The 16,104-nt window shown below is 51.5% G+C and overlaps 1 protein-coding gene across 2 annotated transcripts in view; it reads left to right on the forward strand.

Moving 5' to 3' along the window:
- The window catches only part of LOC140427526 (probable methyltransferase TARBP1), a 309,002-nt gene that overhangs the window by 157,573 nt on the left and 135,325 nt on the right, over positions 1-16,104 (forward strand). For both annotated transcript variants that reach the window (XR_011948558.1, XM_072513011.1), the window contains exons 18-19: positions 8,072-8,271; positions 13,220-13,291. Coding sequence is in view for 1 of the 2 variants with exons in the window: in XM_072513011.1 (XP_072369112.1) it covers positions 8,072-8,271; positions 13,220-13,291 (272 nt within the window). In the remaining variant the exon portion in view is untranslated. The remainder of the gene's footprint in view (positions 1-8,071; positions 8,272-13,219; positions 13,292-16,104) is intronic.

Genomic DNA, 16,104 nt, shown 5'->3' on the forward strand with positions numbered 1-16,104 from the left:
GTACAACATTTCTAGTTTGGTGGGGAGAGTGTAAGCTGATCTGGCAAGGTGGGATGGTCTCCCTCTGTCACTGGCGGGTCGGGTACAGGCGGTTAAAAAGAACGTGTGCCGCGATTTCTGTTTATTTTTCAATGCCTATCGATTTTCCAGCCAAAGGCTTTTTTCAGAGAGATTGAGGGAAGGATTACGCCGTTCATATGGGGAGGGAGGCCAGAGTTAGAAAGGTTCTGCTACACTGGGGAAGGCAGGCAGAGGGTTTGGGTCTTCCGAACCTGATGTATTACTACTGGGCGGCGAACGTGGAGAAGGTGCGGAGTTGGGTCAGAGGGGTTGATTCTCAGTGGGTCAGAATGGAGGAGAGTTTGTGCAGGGGGTCGGCTTTGAAAGCACTAGCAACAGCGCCGCTCCCGATAGCCCCGGGGAAATATTCGGGGAGTCCAGTAATAACAGCTTCATTGAGAATTCGGAGGCAGTTTCGCCAACACTTCGGGTTGGAGGCAGGGTCAAGGGAAATGCCGATTCGGGGGAACCACAGATTTGAGCCAGGAAGTGGGATGGAAATTTTCGGAAATGGGAGGAGAAGGGGATTAAGACACTAAAAGATTTGTTTCTTAGGGGTCGGTTTGCAGGATTGAAGGAGCTGGAAGCGAAGTATGGGCTGGAGCAGGGGGAAATGTTCAGATACATGCAGGTTTGAGATTTTGCCAGAAAGGAGATACAGAGCTTCCCAGTAGAGCCGGCCTCCACATTGCTGGAGGAGGTGCTGACGACAGGGGGACTGGTGAAGAGGGTAGTGGCGGCAGTTTACGGAGCTATTTTGAAAGAGGCGAACGCACCACTGGAAGGGATCAAGGCAAAATGGGAGGAAGAGTTGGGAGAGGATATGAAAGAGGGGTTCTGGTGTGAGGTGCTCCGGAGAGTGAACGCCTCCACCTCGTGAGCGAGGCTGGGGCTGATACAGCTGAAGGTGGTATACAGAGCACACCTCACGAGGGTGAGGATGAGACGATTCTTTGAAGGAGTAGGAGATGTGTGTGAATGTTGTGGGGGGGGGGGTTGCGCTAATCACGTTCATATGTTTTGGTCCTGTCCGAAGCTGGAGGATTACTGGAAGGAGGTGTTTAGGGTAATCTCTAAAGTGGTGCACGTGAAATTGGACCTGGACCCCCGGATGGCCATATTCGGGGTGTCGGACCAGCCAGGGTTGGAAACGGGTGCGGAGGCAGATGTTGTAGCCTTCGCCTCATTGATCGCCCGAAGGCGGATCCTGTTGGGATGGAGATCAACCTCTCCACCCTGTGCCCTGGCGTGGCAGGGTACCTGTTGGAATTCTTGACTCTTGAGAAGGTTAAGTTTGAACTGAGGGGAAGGATGGAGGTGTTCTACAATTCATGGGCATTATTCATTATGCACTTTCAAGAACTGGATAACATCGAACATTAGTTGGGGCGGGTCGGTGGGAGGTTTGGGGTAGGGGGGCTGTGAGTGGTGATGGTGACTATGGGTGATTCCTTTTTATCATTTGTTTATGTTAACATGCGGACTAATGTTTGGGGTTTGGTGCGAGGATGGGATCGTTGTTATTGATATGGGGATTGACATATTTGTTACTGATTATTGTTTATTGTTGGTGGGAGTAAACTTGGGAGAAAATGTGAAAAAGGAGGAGAATAAAAATAATTTTTTTAAGAAGGATGTCTCGATTGCCTCTGTGTGGAGACTTCGCTGTTGGTGTGTCTTGAGCATCTACGTTTATTCCCCTCCCTCCCCGTCTTTCCAGAAACTTCTCTGGCGTCCGGCCATTAAGGTCTCTGAAAGGGTTCCCAGCACCCAATGGATTTCTTGATGTCCACTTCACAGGACACCGGAGCCCACCCCCATCTCCGGCGGTGTAGGTCGCACATGTTGCCATATAGGAACTCTGCCGAAGAGTCTTGCTCAAATGGGTGCATACCAATAGGATTGAAGATTTCCTGATGTGTGATTGACGGGGGCATGTCCAAACATGTTCTATGATGCATGATCAATTGAACAAAGACTAAGGTTGGGTACAGCTGTGGCTTTATTGCAGTTAGATGCGTGGCCCCCTGCTGCAGCTGGCGAAATGGCAGCTGAATGAAGGACATGCATATTTATACTCCTCCTACTAGGCGGAGCCAGCCGGCAGGGGCTACCGGCGAACCTGTAGTACAGGTCCTACCTTACATCCCCTAATACAGGTGTACAGTGGTTCACCACGTTCACCCCCTGTTACAAATGAGTCCGGCTGGGGTGGTGTGGAACTATATACAGTGTTGAACATTATTTACAGTGTCGTAGAAACAACATGGAGAGAGCACAAAAAAAAATTATCCATTTTGAGGGTCCAGTTAAAGGTTCGATCTGTCTGGAGCCTTGATGTTCTGCTGGGAGCGGCGTAATGGTGGCGGTGACGGCGGTGCTGGCCTGCTGTTAGATGACTCCGGGTGCGTGCCGAAATCTTTGTCGTCCTCTTGCATGGGCAGCGGAAGGAGGGATGCGCCTGGTGGGGACAATGATGGAAGCGCCGGGGAAGGGGAGGATGGCGCCGGGGCGGGGGAGTGTGTTCGGCTGGAACCTGACGGTGCCAGGTCCCTGAGGGAGACAGTATCTTGGCGGCCGTCGGGGTATGCAACGTACGCATACTGGGGGTTGGCGTGGAGCAAGAGTACCCTATCCACCAACGGGTCCGCCTTGTGGAGTCGGACTTGCCTACGGAGCAGGACCGGTCTTGGAGCTGCGAGCCAAGTCGGGAGCGACTCCCCGGATGTGGACTTCCTGGGGAAGGTAAAAAGATGTTCATGTGGTGTGTTATTCTTCGCGGTGCACAGTAGTGACCGGATGGAGTGCAGTGCATCAGGGAGGACCTCCTGCCAGCGAGAGGCTGGAAGGTTCCTGGACCGTAGGGCCAGCTGGACGGCCCTCCAAACCGTCCCGTTCTCCCTTTCTACCTGCCCATTTCCCCGGGGGTTGTAGCTGGTCGTTCTGCTGGAGGCGATACCCCTGCTGAGCAGGAACTGATGCAGCTCATCACTCTTGAATGAGGATCCCCTGTCACTGTGGATGTAGGCGGGGAAGTCGAACAGAGCGAAGATTGTGTTGAGGGACTTGATGACGGTGGCGGATGTCATATCCGGGCATGGGATGGCGAAGGGGAACCTGGAGTACTCATCGACCACACTGAGAATATACGTGTTACGGTCAGTGGAGGGGAGGGGCCCTTTGAAATCCACGCTGAGGCGTTCAAAGGGGCGGGAGGCCTTCACCAGGCACGCACGGTCCGGCCGGTAGAAGTTCAGCTTGCACTCCGCGCAGACCTGGCAGTCCCTGGTGACTGTCCGTACTTCCTCGACGGAGTAGGGCAGGTTGCGAGCCTTGATGAGATGGTACAGTCGTGTGACCCCCCCGGTGACAAAGGCTGTCATGTAGGGCCCGGAGTTGGTCTACTTGTGCGCTGGCACATGTACCTCAGGAGAGGGCGTCTGGGGGCTCATTGAGCTTGCCGGGGCAATATAAAATCTCGTAATTATGGGTGGAGAGCTCGATTCTCCACCGCAAGATTTTATCATTTTTGATCTTTCCCCGCTGCGTGTTGTTGAACATGAAGGCTACCGACCGTTGGTCAGTGAGGCGAGTGAATCTCCTGCCGGCCAGGTAATGCCTCCAATGCCGCACAGCTTCAACGATAGCCTGGTCCTCTTTTTGACGGATTATTGCCGAATTTCAGAGGCATGAAGGGTGCGGGAAAAGAATGCCACGGGTCTGCCTGCCTGATTGAGGGTGGCGGCAAGGGCGATATCTGATGCGTCGCTTTCTACTCGAAAGGGCAGTGTCTCGTCTACTGCGTGCATCCCTGCCTTGGCTATATCAGCTCTGATCCGGGAGAAGGCCTGTTGTGCCTCGGCCGTGAGGGGGAACTGGGTGGACTGAGCGGGCGTGCCTTGTCCGCATAGTTTGGGACCCACTGAGCGTAGTACGAAAAGAACCCCAGGCAGTATTTGAGGGCCTTGAGGCAATGGGGATGGGGAAGCTCCATGAGGGGCCGCATGCGGTCGGGATCGAGCCCCAGAACTCCATTCTGGACCACATAGCCGAGGATGGCTAAGCGGGTCGTGCTGAACACACACTTCTCTTTGTTATAAGTAAGATTGAGGAGAGTGGCGGTGCGGAGAAATTTAGGGAGGTTGGTATCATGGTCCTGCTGATCATGGCCGCAGATGGTGACATTGTCTAGGTAGGGGAACGTGGCCCGCAAACCGTTCCAGTCAACCATTTGGTCCATCTCCCTTTGGAAGACCGAGACCCCATTAGTGACGCCAAAGGGAACCCTAAGAAAATGGTAGAGACGACTGTCCGTCTCGAAGGCAGTGTATGGGCGGTCGGATTTACGGATGGGGAGCTGGTGGTAGGCAGATTTTAGGTCAGTCGTTGAGAAGACATGGTACTGCGCAATCTGATTGACCATATCAGATATGCGTGAGAGTGGGTACGCGTCGAGCTGCGTGTACCGATTGATGGTCTGGCTGTAGTCTACGACCATTCAGTGTTTCTCCCCAGTTTTAACGACTACCACTTGGGCTCTCCAGGGGCTGTTGCTGGCATCGATGACACCCTCCCGAAGCAGCCATTGGATCTCGGACCTAATGAAGGTCTTGTCCTGGGTGCTGTACCGTCTGCTCCTGGTGGCGACGGGCTTGCAATCTGAAGTAAGATTGGCAAAGGGAGGGGGGGTCGACCTTTAGGGTTGTGAGGCCGCACACAGTGAGGGGTGAAAGGGGTCCGCCGAATTTGAGGGTGAGGCTCTGGAGATTGCACTGAAAATCCAGGCCTAGCAAGAGTGCAGCGCAGAGGTTAGGAAGGACGTAGTGGCGAAAGCCGCTGAACTCTACGCCCTGGACTGTGAGAGTGACTGTGCGGAACCCTCGGATCGGGACAGAGTGGGACCCGGAGGCCAGGGAGATCCGTTGATTGGCGGGGTGGACCGCGAGGGAGCAGCGCCTTACCGTATCCGGATGTATGAAGCTTTCGGTGCTCCCGGAGTCCAGCAGGCAAGAGGTCACGTGGCCGTTGATTTTCACCGTTGTCGAAGCGGTGCCCAGGTTGTGTGGATGAGTCTGGTCCAGCGTCATCGAGGTGAGCTGCGGGTGATCGTCACTGGTTTCAGACGCAGAACGTTGGGGGCCCAGGTCGTGGAAGGTCGCTGGTGTCCATGCCCAAAATGGCGGCGCCTGTGGGGCGCACTTTGCGGGGGCGGGACAAAATGGCGGCACCCATGGGCCGCCCGTTGGTGGAGCAGCACAAGATGACGGCGCCCATGGGCCGCACATGGACTGAGAGGAAGAAGATAGCAGCGCCCACTGGCCGCATGTGGCCCCGGGAGATGAAGATGGCGCCGCCCACTGGCCGTACGTGGTCCGTGGGGGTGAAGAGAGCGGCGCCCATTGTGCGTTTGGCAGGGGGCGACAGCAGTGACTGCGCGGGCCTGGCGCACTGTGGCGAAGTGGCCCTTTTTGCCGCAAGCCTTGCAAATGGCGGGCTGGTCAGCGTTGGAGAGGGTGCTTCTGCTGACCGTAGAAATAGCATCGGGGACCCCCGGGGTGCGCGGTTTTGCGTGTGGCACAGGCGTATTGGCTAGGCAGAGCCCCAGCTGAGGCGGTTGTGTGCGGGGTCCAGGAGTGATAGGAGGGGTGGGCCGCGCGGCTGGAGGGGTAGGCCTGAACATTACGGGAGGCGACCGTCATGGAGAGCGCTAATTTTTTTGTTTCCACTAGGTCGAGTTTGGCCCCTTCCAACAATCATTGTCGGATGAGGCCCGACCCAATCCCCGTTACGAAAGCATCGCGCATGAGGAGATTGGAATGTTCGGCGGCCGTAGCGGCCTGACAGTCACAGTCCCGGACAAGTGGGGTTAGGACCCGCCAGAAGTCTTCGATGGACTCACCAGGGAGTTGAGAGCGAGTGGCGAGGACGTGCCTGGCAAAGAGTGTGTTCACTTTCTATGCGTAGTTCTCTTTGAGGAGTGCCATGGCTTCCGCGTAAGTCGGGGCGTCCTGGATCAGCGGGAACACGCTTGAGCTCAACCTGGAATACAGGACCTGTATCTTCTGAGCCTCTGTCAGTGGGGTGATCGCTGAGTTAATGTAGGCCTCGAAGCAAGCAAGCCAGTGATTAAAGTCTTTTCTGGCGTCGGTCGATTGCGGATCCAGCTGCAGGTGATCTGGTTTGATACGGATGTCCATCCTGTAGAAAATCTGACTGCAATAAATTGATGCACGATCAATTGCACAAAGACTAAGGTTGGGCACAACTGTGGCTTTATTGCAGTCAGATGCGTGGCCTCTTGCTGCAGCTGACGAAATGGCAGCTGAATGAAGGACACGCATATTTATACTCCTACTGGGCGGAGCCAGCCGGCAGGGGCTACCGGCGAACCTGTAGTACAGGTCCTACCTTACATCCCCGCATACAGGTGTACAGTGGTTCACCACATTCTGGCAGTTTGCCTGTGGGTTGTGTATTTGACTTTGGCCAAGTCCGAATTCTCATGATCCTGCCTGAGGTTTGGACTGCAGCTTAATTAAAAAAAAAAAATCTTTATTAGTGTCACAAATAGGCTTACATTAACACCGCAATGAAGTTACTGCGAAAACCCCCGAGTGGCCACGCTGTGGCATCTGTTCGTGGACACTGAGGGAGAATTCAGAATGTCCAATTCACCTAACAAGCACATCTTTCAGGAGTTGTGGGAGGAATCCGGAGCACCCGGAGGAAACCCACACAGACATGGGGAGATCGTGCAGACTCTACAAAAACACTGACCCAAGCTGGGAATCAAGCCCAGGTCCCTGCCGCTGTGAAGCAACAGTGCTAACCATTGTGCTACCGTAATTTAAGGTGTTAAATTCTTTTAAGATATCCAATTTAATAGTGTTAAAAACTAGGCCCTGTCAGGATATCACAAGATCAATAACCTTGCACCAGGACCCAAGATAGAAATGTAGTACGTTTTAAGCCCTTTTGTTTCGCTCCATTGGTTCTGCCTTGGTTCAAGGTGAGGGGGGAAAGGTTCAGTGGGGATAGGCAGGGGAAGTATTTTACACAGGCCTGGAAAGCACTGCCAAGTGAGGTGGTTGAGGCAGATACGTTAGCGACCTTTAAGACATATCTGGATAGGCACATGAACAGATGGGGTAGAGAAGGATACAGGCGGTTGGTCTAGATAGGACACGTGATCGGCGCAGGCTTGGACGGCCAAAGGGCCTGTTCCTGTGCTGTTTGGTTTTTGTTGTTTGTTCTGAAGTGCTGAGTATTTCCAGCACTTCTGCTTTTAGATTTTGTTTTCAGAGTTCTCTTGGTATCCTGGCTAATATTTATCCTTCAACCAGCTTGATTGGAAAAAGTGGGTTACCCGGTCATGTATCTCACTCACTGTGGGGCCTTGCTGTGTGCAAATTGGTTGCTATGCTTTCTACAGAGAAGAGATTTACCAGAATGTTGCCTGGTATGGAGGGCATTAGCTATGAGGAGCGGTTGAATAAACTCGGTTTGTTCTCACTGGAACGACAGAGGTTGAGGGGCGACCTGATGGAGGTCTACAAAATTATGAGGGGCATAGACAGAGTGGATAGTCAGAGGCTTTTTCCCAGGGTAGAGGGGTCAATTACTAGGGGGCATTGGTTTAAGGTGCGAGGGGCAAGGTTTAGAGTAGATGTACGAGGCAAGTTTTTTTTACACAGAGGGTAGTGGGTGCCTGTAACTCGCTGCCGGAGGAGGTGGTGGAAGCAGGGACGATAGTGACATTTAAGGGGCATCTTGACAAATACATGAATAGGATGGGAAGAGAGGGATACGGACCCAAGAAGTGTAGAAGATTTTAGTTTAGACGGGCAGCATGGTCGGCACGGGCTTGGAGGGCCGAAGGGCCTGTTCCTGTGCTGTACTTTTCTTTTTTCTTTGTACAGCAGTGACTAAACCTTGATTGACTGTGAAGTGCTTTTGGAGATCAAAAAACCTATTGCAAAAATGGAAATTAATTCTTGGTTTCGTTTTTTAGGTTACAAACAAGCTGCTTGAAATGTCGCAAACCAAAACGGGAGTCTTCAATGTGTTAATTACTCACTGCTGCCATACATGGTTGCCCACTGTTTCTGCTGCTAAAGATTTTCTACCAGATTCTTTCACAAGTGCTGAAAACCATGTGGATCTTTTTGTAGAGGCGTGCCTATTTGGACCAGTTTTTAGGAAGGATCAGAGGTAAAATGGTGTAAAATGTTTTAACAAGCTTAATTTTTAAAATAAATGCTGTATCTTCACATTAAATTCAGTTTGAATGGTTTTCCGGTGGCGGTTATGAAGGAGTAAGTCGCACATTTGGTGGCTCCCGCTCTGGTCGGACTTTTGGACCTTTTCCCCCGATTTTCTACCGGACTTGAATTGTAAAACTGATGACCGAGGCAATTGTGTACTGAATTCTCACATCGGTGCATGGAGAGAAGGACTAGAAGTGTTCGTAAAGGCAGAAACAGAAAGACAGAGAAGGCTTGGGCTGAAGCTGCAGCAGGAGACAGCATGGCGGAGGACCGGACCTCTGGTTTGTCGACACAGCGGTCAACGGAGCAGCTGATGCAAGTTATTCAGGAAGGCTTTGCTCAGCAGAAACGGGACTGCTTGGACCCGATAAAAGAGTCAATTGAGCGGCTGGAGCTTAGATTGGACGCCCAAGATCGGGCGATCCAGAAAGTAGAGAAGGCGCTGGCTGATCAGGAGGAACATCAAACTGCGGTGAGTTGAAGGTGGGGATGCTGAGAGACCAGCAGAAAAGGCTCCTGGAGAAGGTGGAGGACCTAGAGAATCGGTCCCGCCGGCAGAACTTGAGAATCGTTGGGCTCCCGGAAGGGTCCGAAGGAGCGGACGCTGGGGCATACATAGCGGGTATGTTTGAGAAGCTGCTGGAGATGGGGACATTCTCCCGACCCTTGGAGGTGGACAGGGCTCACAGAGCGTCGCGCGAATGGGAGACTCCACGAGAGCAATGGTGGTGAGATTCCACAGGTACTTGGATAAGGAGCGCATTCTACAGTGGGCCAAGCAGACTTGGAGCTGTAAGTGGGACAACAGTATCCTGCGGGTTTACCAAGACCTGAGTGTGGAGGTGGCCAGGAGAAGAGCAGGCTTCAACCAGATTAGGTCGATCCTTTTTAAGAAAAAGGTGAAGTTCGGACTGTTGCTTCCGGCCCGTCTCTGAGTCACGCACGAGGAACAGCACTTTTATTTCGAGTCGCCTGAGGACGCACTGGACTTCGCGAAAAGGAAAGAACTGTTGGTGGACTGAGAACTTTGGAACTTTGCAACATTCTTATTTTTTGTTTTTCTAAAAAAAAAAGTTTCTCGTTTTTCGTTTCGTGGAAGATGTTTGTAATGCCTTTTGCATTGATTTAGGACCAGCGGTAGAGCTGAGTGAGTTAAGGTTTGCATTTGCACTGTTGGGGGAGGGAGGTGTGCTTTTTTAGATCTTGGTGTTTTTCTGTCGGGCAATTGTGTGGGGATTGTTTGATGTTGGAGTATGTTTGTATGAGCGGCGGGGAGGGAACAATAGGTGGGAGACTATCCGGCGCCAGGGATGGGGGACACCAAGCTAGCTGGGCGGGCTAGCTCACGGAAACGCAGTGGGGGGTGTGCATATGTTCGGTTTATTAAAGGGGTTGGGTTACAGAGTGTTGTTACTAGGGGGGGAGGGGGGTAAATGCTCTGCTGACGAGGGAGGGACTTGGGCTAAGGGACAGAGAGGAGGTTGGGGGCGGGGGCTGCCTGGGGGCGGACCGGTGGAGGCGCGGAGCACGGGCTGGAGGCGAGCCCAAAAAAGGGGATGGTTGATCGGCGAAGGGGGGGGGGGGGAGACAATGAGCCCCCCAAATAGGCTGAACACCTGGAATGTTCGAGGGTTAAATGGGCCGGTCAAGCGGGCACGTGTGTTCGCGCATCTTAGGGGATTGAAGGCAGACGTGGTAATGTTGCAGGAGACGCACCTTAGAGTAACTGACCAGATTAGATTAAGGAAAGGCTGGGTCAGTCAGGTCTTTCACTTGGGACTAGACTCGCAAAGACTAGAGGGGTCGCGATCCTGATCAATAAGCGGGTGGTGTTTGAAGCTGGTAGAGTAGACTCTGATGTGGGAGGTCGATACATTATGGTCAGTGAGAAACTGGAGGGGGTGCAGGTGGTAAGAGTAAATGTGTATGCGGCAAATTGAGATGATGTGGAGTTTATAAAGAGGATGCTAGGGAAGATACCGGACCTGGACTCGCACAGGTTGGTCATGGAAGGGGACTTCAACACAGTTATTGACCCTGGCTTGGACCGGTCAAGCTCGGAAACGGGCAGGGTGCCAGCAATGACAAAGGAACTAAAAGGGTTCATGGAGCAGATTGGGGGGGGGGGGGTTTCTTTATTTTGAGCAGGGCCTTACTGGCAGGGGTGGTGTACACGGGGTACTCGGTGATTACAATCTCAGACCATGCTCCGCACTGGGTTGCCCTGCAGGTTAGTAAAGACAGTAACCAGCGCCCGCAATGGAGGTTAGATGTGGGACTTTTGGCAGATGAAGGGGTGTGCGAGCGGCTGAGGAAGTGTATTCAGAACAACCTGCAGGTCAACGACACGGGGGAAATTTCAGCAGCGGTGGTCAGGGAAGCACTGAAGGCGGTGGTCAGAGGGGAGTTGATCTCGATACGGGCCCATAGGGAGAAGGTGGACAGGACAGAGACGGACCGACTGGTAAAGGAGATACTACAGATCGATAGGAGGTATGCGGAGACCCCAGAGGCAGGGCTTTTAAGGGAACGGCAGAGTCTGCAGGCGGAGTTCGGCTTGTTAACCACAGGGAGGGCGGTGCAGCAGCTGAGAAAGGCGAGGGGGGCGATCTATGAGCATGGAGAGAAGGCCAGCAGAATGCTTGCACAGCAGCTTAGAAAGAAGGAGGCAGCCAGGGAGATAGGGAAAGTAAATGCCGGAGATGGGAACCTGGTTGGAGATTCAGCAGGGGTGAATAAGGCGTTTAAGGATTTCTACAGTAGGCTGTACAGGTCGGAACCCCCTACAGGGCCGGAGGGGATGAGGCACTTCTTGGAGGGGCTGAATTTCCCAAAGGTGGACGGGGAGCTGGTAGAAGGGCTGGGGGCCCCGATCGGGTTGGAAGAGATAGTGGAGGGTCTGAAGGCCATGCAGTCGGGTAAAGCCCCGGGGCCGGACGGGTACCCAGTGGAGTTTAATAAAAGGTCTCTGGGATATTGGGGCTGGTGTTGAAAAGGATGTCCAATGAGGCAAGGGAAAGAGGGGTGCTGCCCCTGACGATGTCACAGCCCACGATTTCGCTGGTCAACAAACGGGTCAACAGAGTGATCACTGGCTTCGTTTGGGCGGGAAAGATCCCACAAGTAAGGAAGGTAATGCTTGAGCGGAGTCGGGGAGAGGGCGGGCTGGCACTGCCAAATTTTAGTAACTATTACTGGGCGGCGAATACGAAATGAAATGAAAATCGCTTATTGTCACAAGTAGGCTTCAATGAAGTTACTGTGAAAAGCCCCTAGTCGCCACATTCCGCTCGGGGAGGCTGGTACGGGAATTGAACCGTGCTGCTGCCCTGCTTGGTCTGCTTTAAAAGCCAGCAATTTAGCCCAGTGTGCTGAACCAGCCCCTAATATTGCCATGATCAAGAAGTGGGTGGTGGGGAAGGGGTCGGCATGGGAGCGTATGGAGGCGGCTTCATGCAAGGGCTCTAGTCTGGGGGTGTTGGTAACTGCGCCTCTGCCGTTCCCGCCGGCACGGTACTCCACCAGCCCCGTGGTGGTGGTGGCCCTGAGAGTCTGGGGGCAGTGGAGGAGACATGTGGGAGCAGAGGGAGCATCGGTTTTGTCTCCAATCTGTAACAATCACCAGTTTGCCCCGGGAAGTATGGATGGGGGTTCCAGATATGGCGGAGAGCAGGGATTGAAAGGATGGGGGAAATGTTTATAGAGGGGAGTTTTCAGAGTATGAGGACGCTGGAGGAGAAGTTTGGGTTGGCGACGGGAAACAAATTCAGGTATCTGCAGGTGCGGGACTTCCTACGTAAACAGGTGTCAACCTTCCCGTTCCTACCGCTAAGGGGGATACAGGACAGGGTAGTTTCCAGAGGGTGGGTAGGAGAAGGGAGCATCTCTGACATTTACAAGGAACTTATGGGGTCAGAGGAGACGCAGACCGAGGAGCTGAAGCGCGAGTGGGAGGAGGAGCTGGGAGGATAGATAGAGGATGGCCTATGAGCGGACGCGCTGAGTAGAGTCAACGCGTCCGCAACGTGTGCCAGGCTCAGCCTGATACAATTCAAGGTCGTTCATCGGGCTCACATGACTGTGGCCTGGATGAGCAGATTCTTTGGGGTGGAAGACAGGTGTGCAAAATGTGCGGGAGGACCAGCGAACCATGTCCACATGTTCTGGACATGTCCGAAGCTTGGGGGATTTTGACAGGGGTTTGCAGATGTCATGTCCACAGTGTTAGAAACAAGGGTGGCACTGAGTCGAGAGGTGGCGATTTTCGGGGTGTCGGAAGACCTGGGAATCCAGGAGGAGAAAGAGGCTGACGTCCTGGCCTTTGCTTCCCTGGGAGCCCGGAGTCGGAAACTATTAGCTTGGAGGGACTCAAAGCACCCAAAGTCGGAGACCTTGCTATTGGACATGGCTATCTTTCTCTGTTTGGAGAAAATCAAGTTCGCCTTGAGAGAGTCACTGTTAGGGTTCGCCCGGAGGTGGCAACTATTCGCCGACTTCTTTGAAGAAAATTAATCGTCAGCAGAAGGCGGGGGGGGGGCAGCTGGTTTAGCTTAGAGTAGGGGGTTAATAAAGGTGGGACCTGTAAGGAAGGGAGACGGCTTTTGCACTATGTTGTTGTTACAATACCAAAAATACCTCAATCAAATGTTTATTAAAAAAAAATAAAGTCAGTTTTAATCTTGCGCTTTTGCATTTTACAAAATTTGTACTTATTGCCGATAGTTGTTGGAAATATGAAAAGTAATTTGTTTTTCAGTTGTGGTATCAAATGTAAATTAAAAAATTTCTGTTGTATTTTGTCACAAGTTGGCTCTGTTTTTTTAATTAAGTATTGTAAATTTCTGGTGGGTTTTTAAAGGGTTTGAAGTGTCAATTATTTTTTTTTTGTCTAGGCTAATTCAAGCAGTACACATCCATATTGAGCTACTGGGAGATGAATGTGCAGCCAACGGAGCGACTGAATAGTAAGAGAATAGCTGGATTCTGGATTCGTTGCAGGAATGGGCAGAGTTGATTTGGATGAGAGGGGAGAAATGATTCATGATCTTGTAAAATGCTCACGCAGTGTGATCCATTCACAAACCAGGATTCACTCATAGTCCTCGTAAACAATTAGCCTGCTGTCACCAATATTGCTGTACAAAATGGCAAGTGGAAAGGGGCTATTGTGTTGTCGTTTTTCTGGCTTTTTATTTCAATATTCCCAGAGCAAAATAGTTATGCAGTTTGACGTTCACCTTGAAATACATGCTGTTTTGTGTACTATATATTGGTTTTTTTTTTCTACCTCGAGGCATTCTTTATCACTTTTATTGCACTGCTTTCTTTTAACTTTAATTTGCTCATTTAAAAAAATTATAAATTTAGAGTACCCAATTATTTTTCTCTCCCCCCTCCCCCTCCCCCAATTATGGGGCAATTTAGCAGAGCCAATCCATCTACCCTACACATCTTTGAGTTGTGGGGGTGAGACTCACGCAGATATGGGGAGAATGTACGAACTCCACATGGACAGTGACCTGGGGCTGGGATCGAACCCGGGTCCTCGGTGCTGTGAGGCAGAGTGCTAACCACTGCGCTACCTTGCTGCCTGAATTTACACCTTTTTAAAATCTGCTCCTTATGTGACTTGGTTGTTTGATGCATTGGACTATTTCATAATTGTGGATTTGTTTAAATCCTGTTTTCACAATATACCAACTGGAAACTTGAGCTTGAGAGCAAAAATAGAAAAGATCAGTAACATTTATTTCGAGAACCATTTAGAATGTTGCCTGCGGATAAATTGGAAGTATTCAAACCTCAAGAGTCCCATAGTATATGATGGAAATTCCCCAATCCTATGATGCACCTGGCTAGACTGTTGAAGCTCAAGTTCCAACATATCTCTCAAGTTTGACGTTGCAGTCAAATTTGTTCGAGATGATCTCCCCTTGACAAAGCCATTCTGACTTTCCATAGCATCATGGAATTTCTGCAGTGCAGAAAGAGCCATTCGGCTTATCAAGTATGCACCGACCCACTGAAAGAGAACCCAACCTAGGCCCCCGCCTCATCCCTGTAAGCACCAAAACCCCACCTAACCTGCATACCGTTGGACTATGGGAGGAATCCAGAGCACCCAGAGGAAATCCATGCAGATACAGACAGTCACCCAAGGCTGGAATTGAACCCAAGTCCCTGGCACTGTGAGGCAGCAGTGCTAACCACTGTGCCACCGTGCTGTCCGGTGTGGACCATGAAAGTGTGTTGATTTGAGATACTAACACTCTTGGCATTACCACATTCCTGGTATTGTCTCTAATAAAGAATGCCAGGCTACAGCTCCCAGCAGTGCATGTGACAATGCACCGGGGTTAGGGATCTGGCCGTCTGTCTCCTGCTTACTCACCAGCAGGTAGCTGACCTGCTAGTTGACCAGTCCTTCTATTTGCCACTTTCTCTCTATTTGGTGCTCTCGTACATTGTGCCATCTCTGGACCTCTCTGTTTGCATCTCTGTTAGTTGCCCTTTCTGCAGGTTCCTTGTATTCCCTCTATTGTAAATCTCAAAAACAACCTTTCCCCTTGTCGCAGATGTTTCCTTGATTTACGCTTTTTTTAAATAAATATATTTTATTAAAGTTTTTCGATCAAACAAAAATTTCCCATTTTACAACTTTGTAATAATATATACATTGATTGTTTTTTAAATAAATAATATGCTAACTAACGGCAACTGCCAACAACAAAATAAGAAACAACAGAAATAGTAACTAAAATAGTAACTTCGTAACATCTAATGTAAATAACTAATATATAAACACACACATAAAACCCCTGAGGACCCAAATGAGCCCTCCCCCCTGCCCCCTGGGTTGCTGCTGCTACCTTTTCTATTTTCCCTGATCGCTCTGTGAGATAGTCGAGGAACGGTTGCCACCGCCTGGTGAACCCTTGAGCCGAACCTCTTAGTGCGTACTTTATCCGCTCCAATTTTATGAACCCTGCCATGTCGTTGATCCAGGCCTCCACACCCGGGGGCTTAGCTTCTTTCCACATAAGTAGAATCCTTCGCCGGGCTACTAGGGACGCAAAGGCCAACACGTCGGCCTCTCTCGCCTCCTGCACTCCCGGCTCATCTGCAACCCCAAATATAGCCAACCCCCAGCTTGGTTCGACCCGGACCCCCGCCACCTTTGAAATCACTTTTGCCACACCCACGCAGAACCCATGCAATACCGGACAGGACCAAAACATGTGGGTGTGGTTCGCCGGGCTTCCCGCGCATCTCCCGCACCTATCCTCCACTCCAAAAAATCTACTCAGCCTTGCTCCAGTCATATGCGCCCTGTGTAGAACCTTGAATTGTATCAGGCTGAGCCTGGCACACGAGGACGAAGAGTTTACCCTACTTAGGGCATCTGCCCACAGCCCCTCCTCAATCTCTTCCCCCAGCTCCTCCTCCCATTTTCCCTTCAGCTCCTCTACCATCGTCTCCCCCTCGTCTCTCATTTCCCTATATATATCTGACACCCTACCATCACCCACCCATGCCCCCGAAATCACTCTGTCCTGGATCTCTTGCGCCGGGAGCTGCGGAAATTCCCTCACCTGTTGCCTCACAAATGCCCTCACTTGCATATAGCAAAATGCATTCCCAGGTGGCAATCCATATTTTTCTGTCAGTGCTCCCAGACTCGCGAACGTCCCGTCTAAGAACAAGTCCTTCAATTTCGCAATTCCTGCTCGCTGCCAAGATTTAAATCCCCCATCTATCATTCCCGGGACGAACCTAC

The sequence above is a fragment of the Scyliorhinus torazame genome, chromosome 1 (genome assembly GCF_047496885.1).
Source record: "Scyliorhinus torazame isolate Kashiwa2021f chromosome 1, sScyTor2.1, whole genome shotgun sequence".
NCBI lineage: Eukaryota > Metazoa > Chordata > Chondrichthyes > Carcharhiniformes > Scyliorhinidae > Scyliorhinus > Scyliorhinus torazame.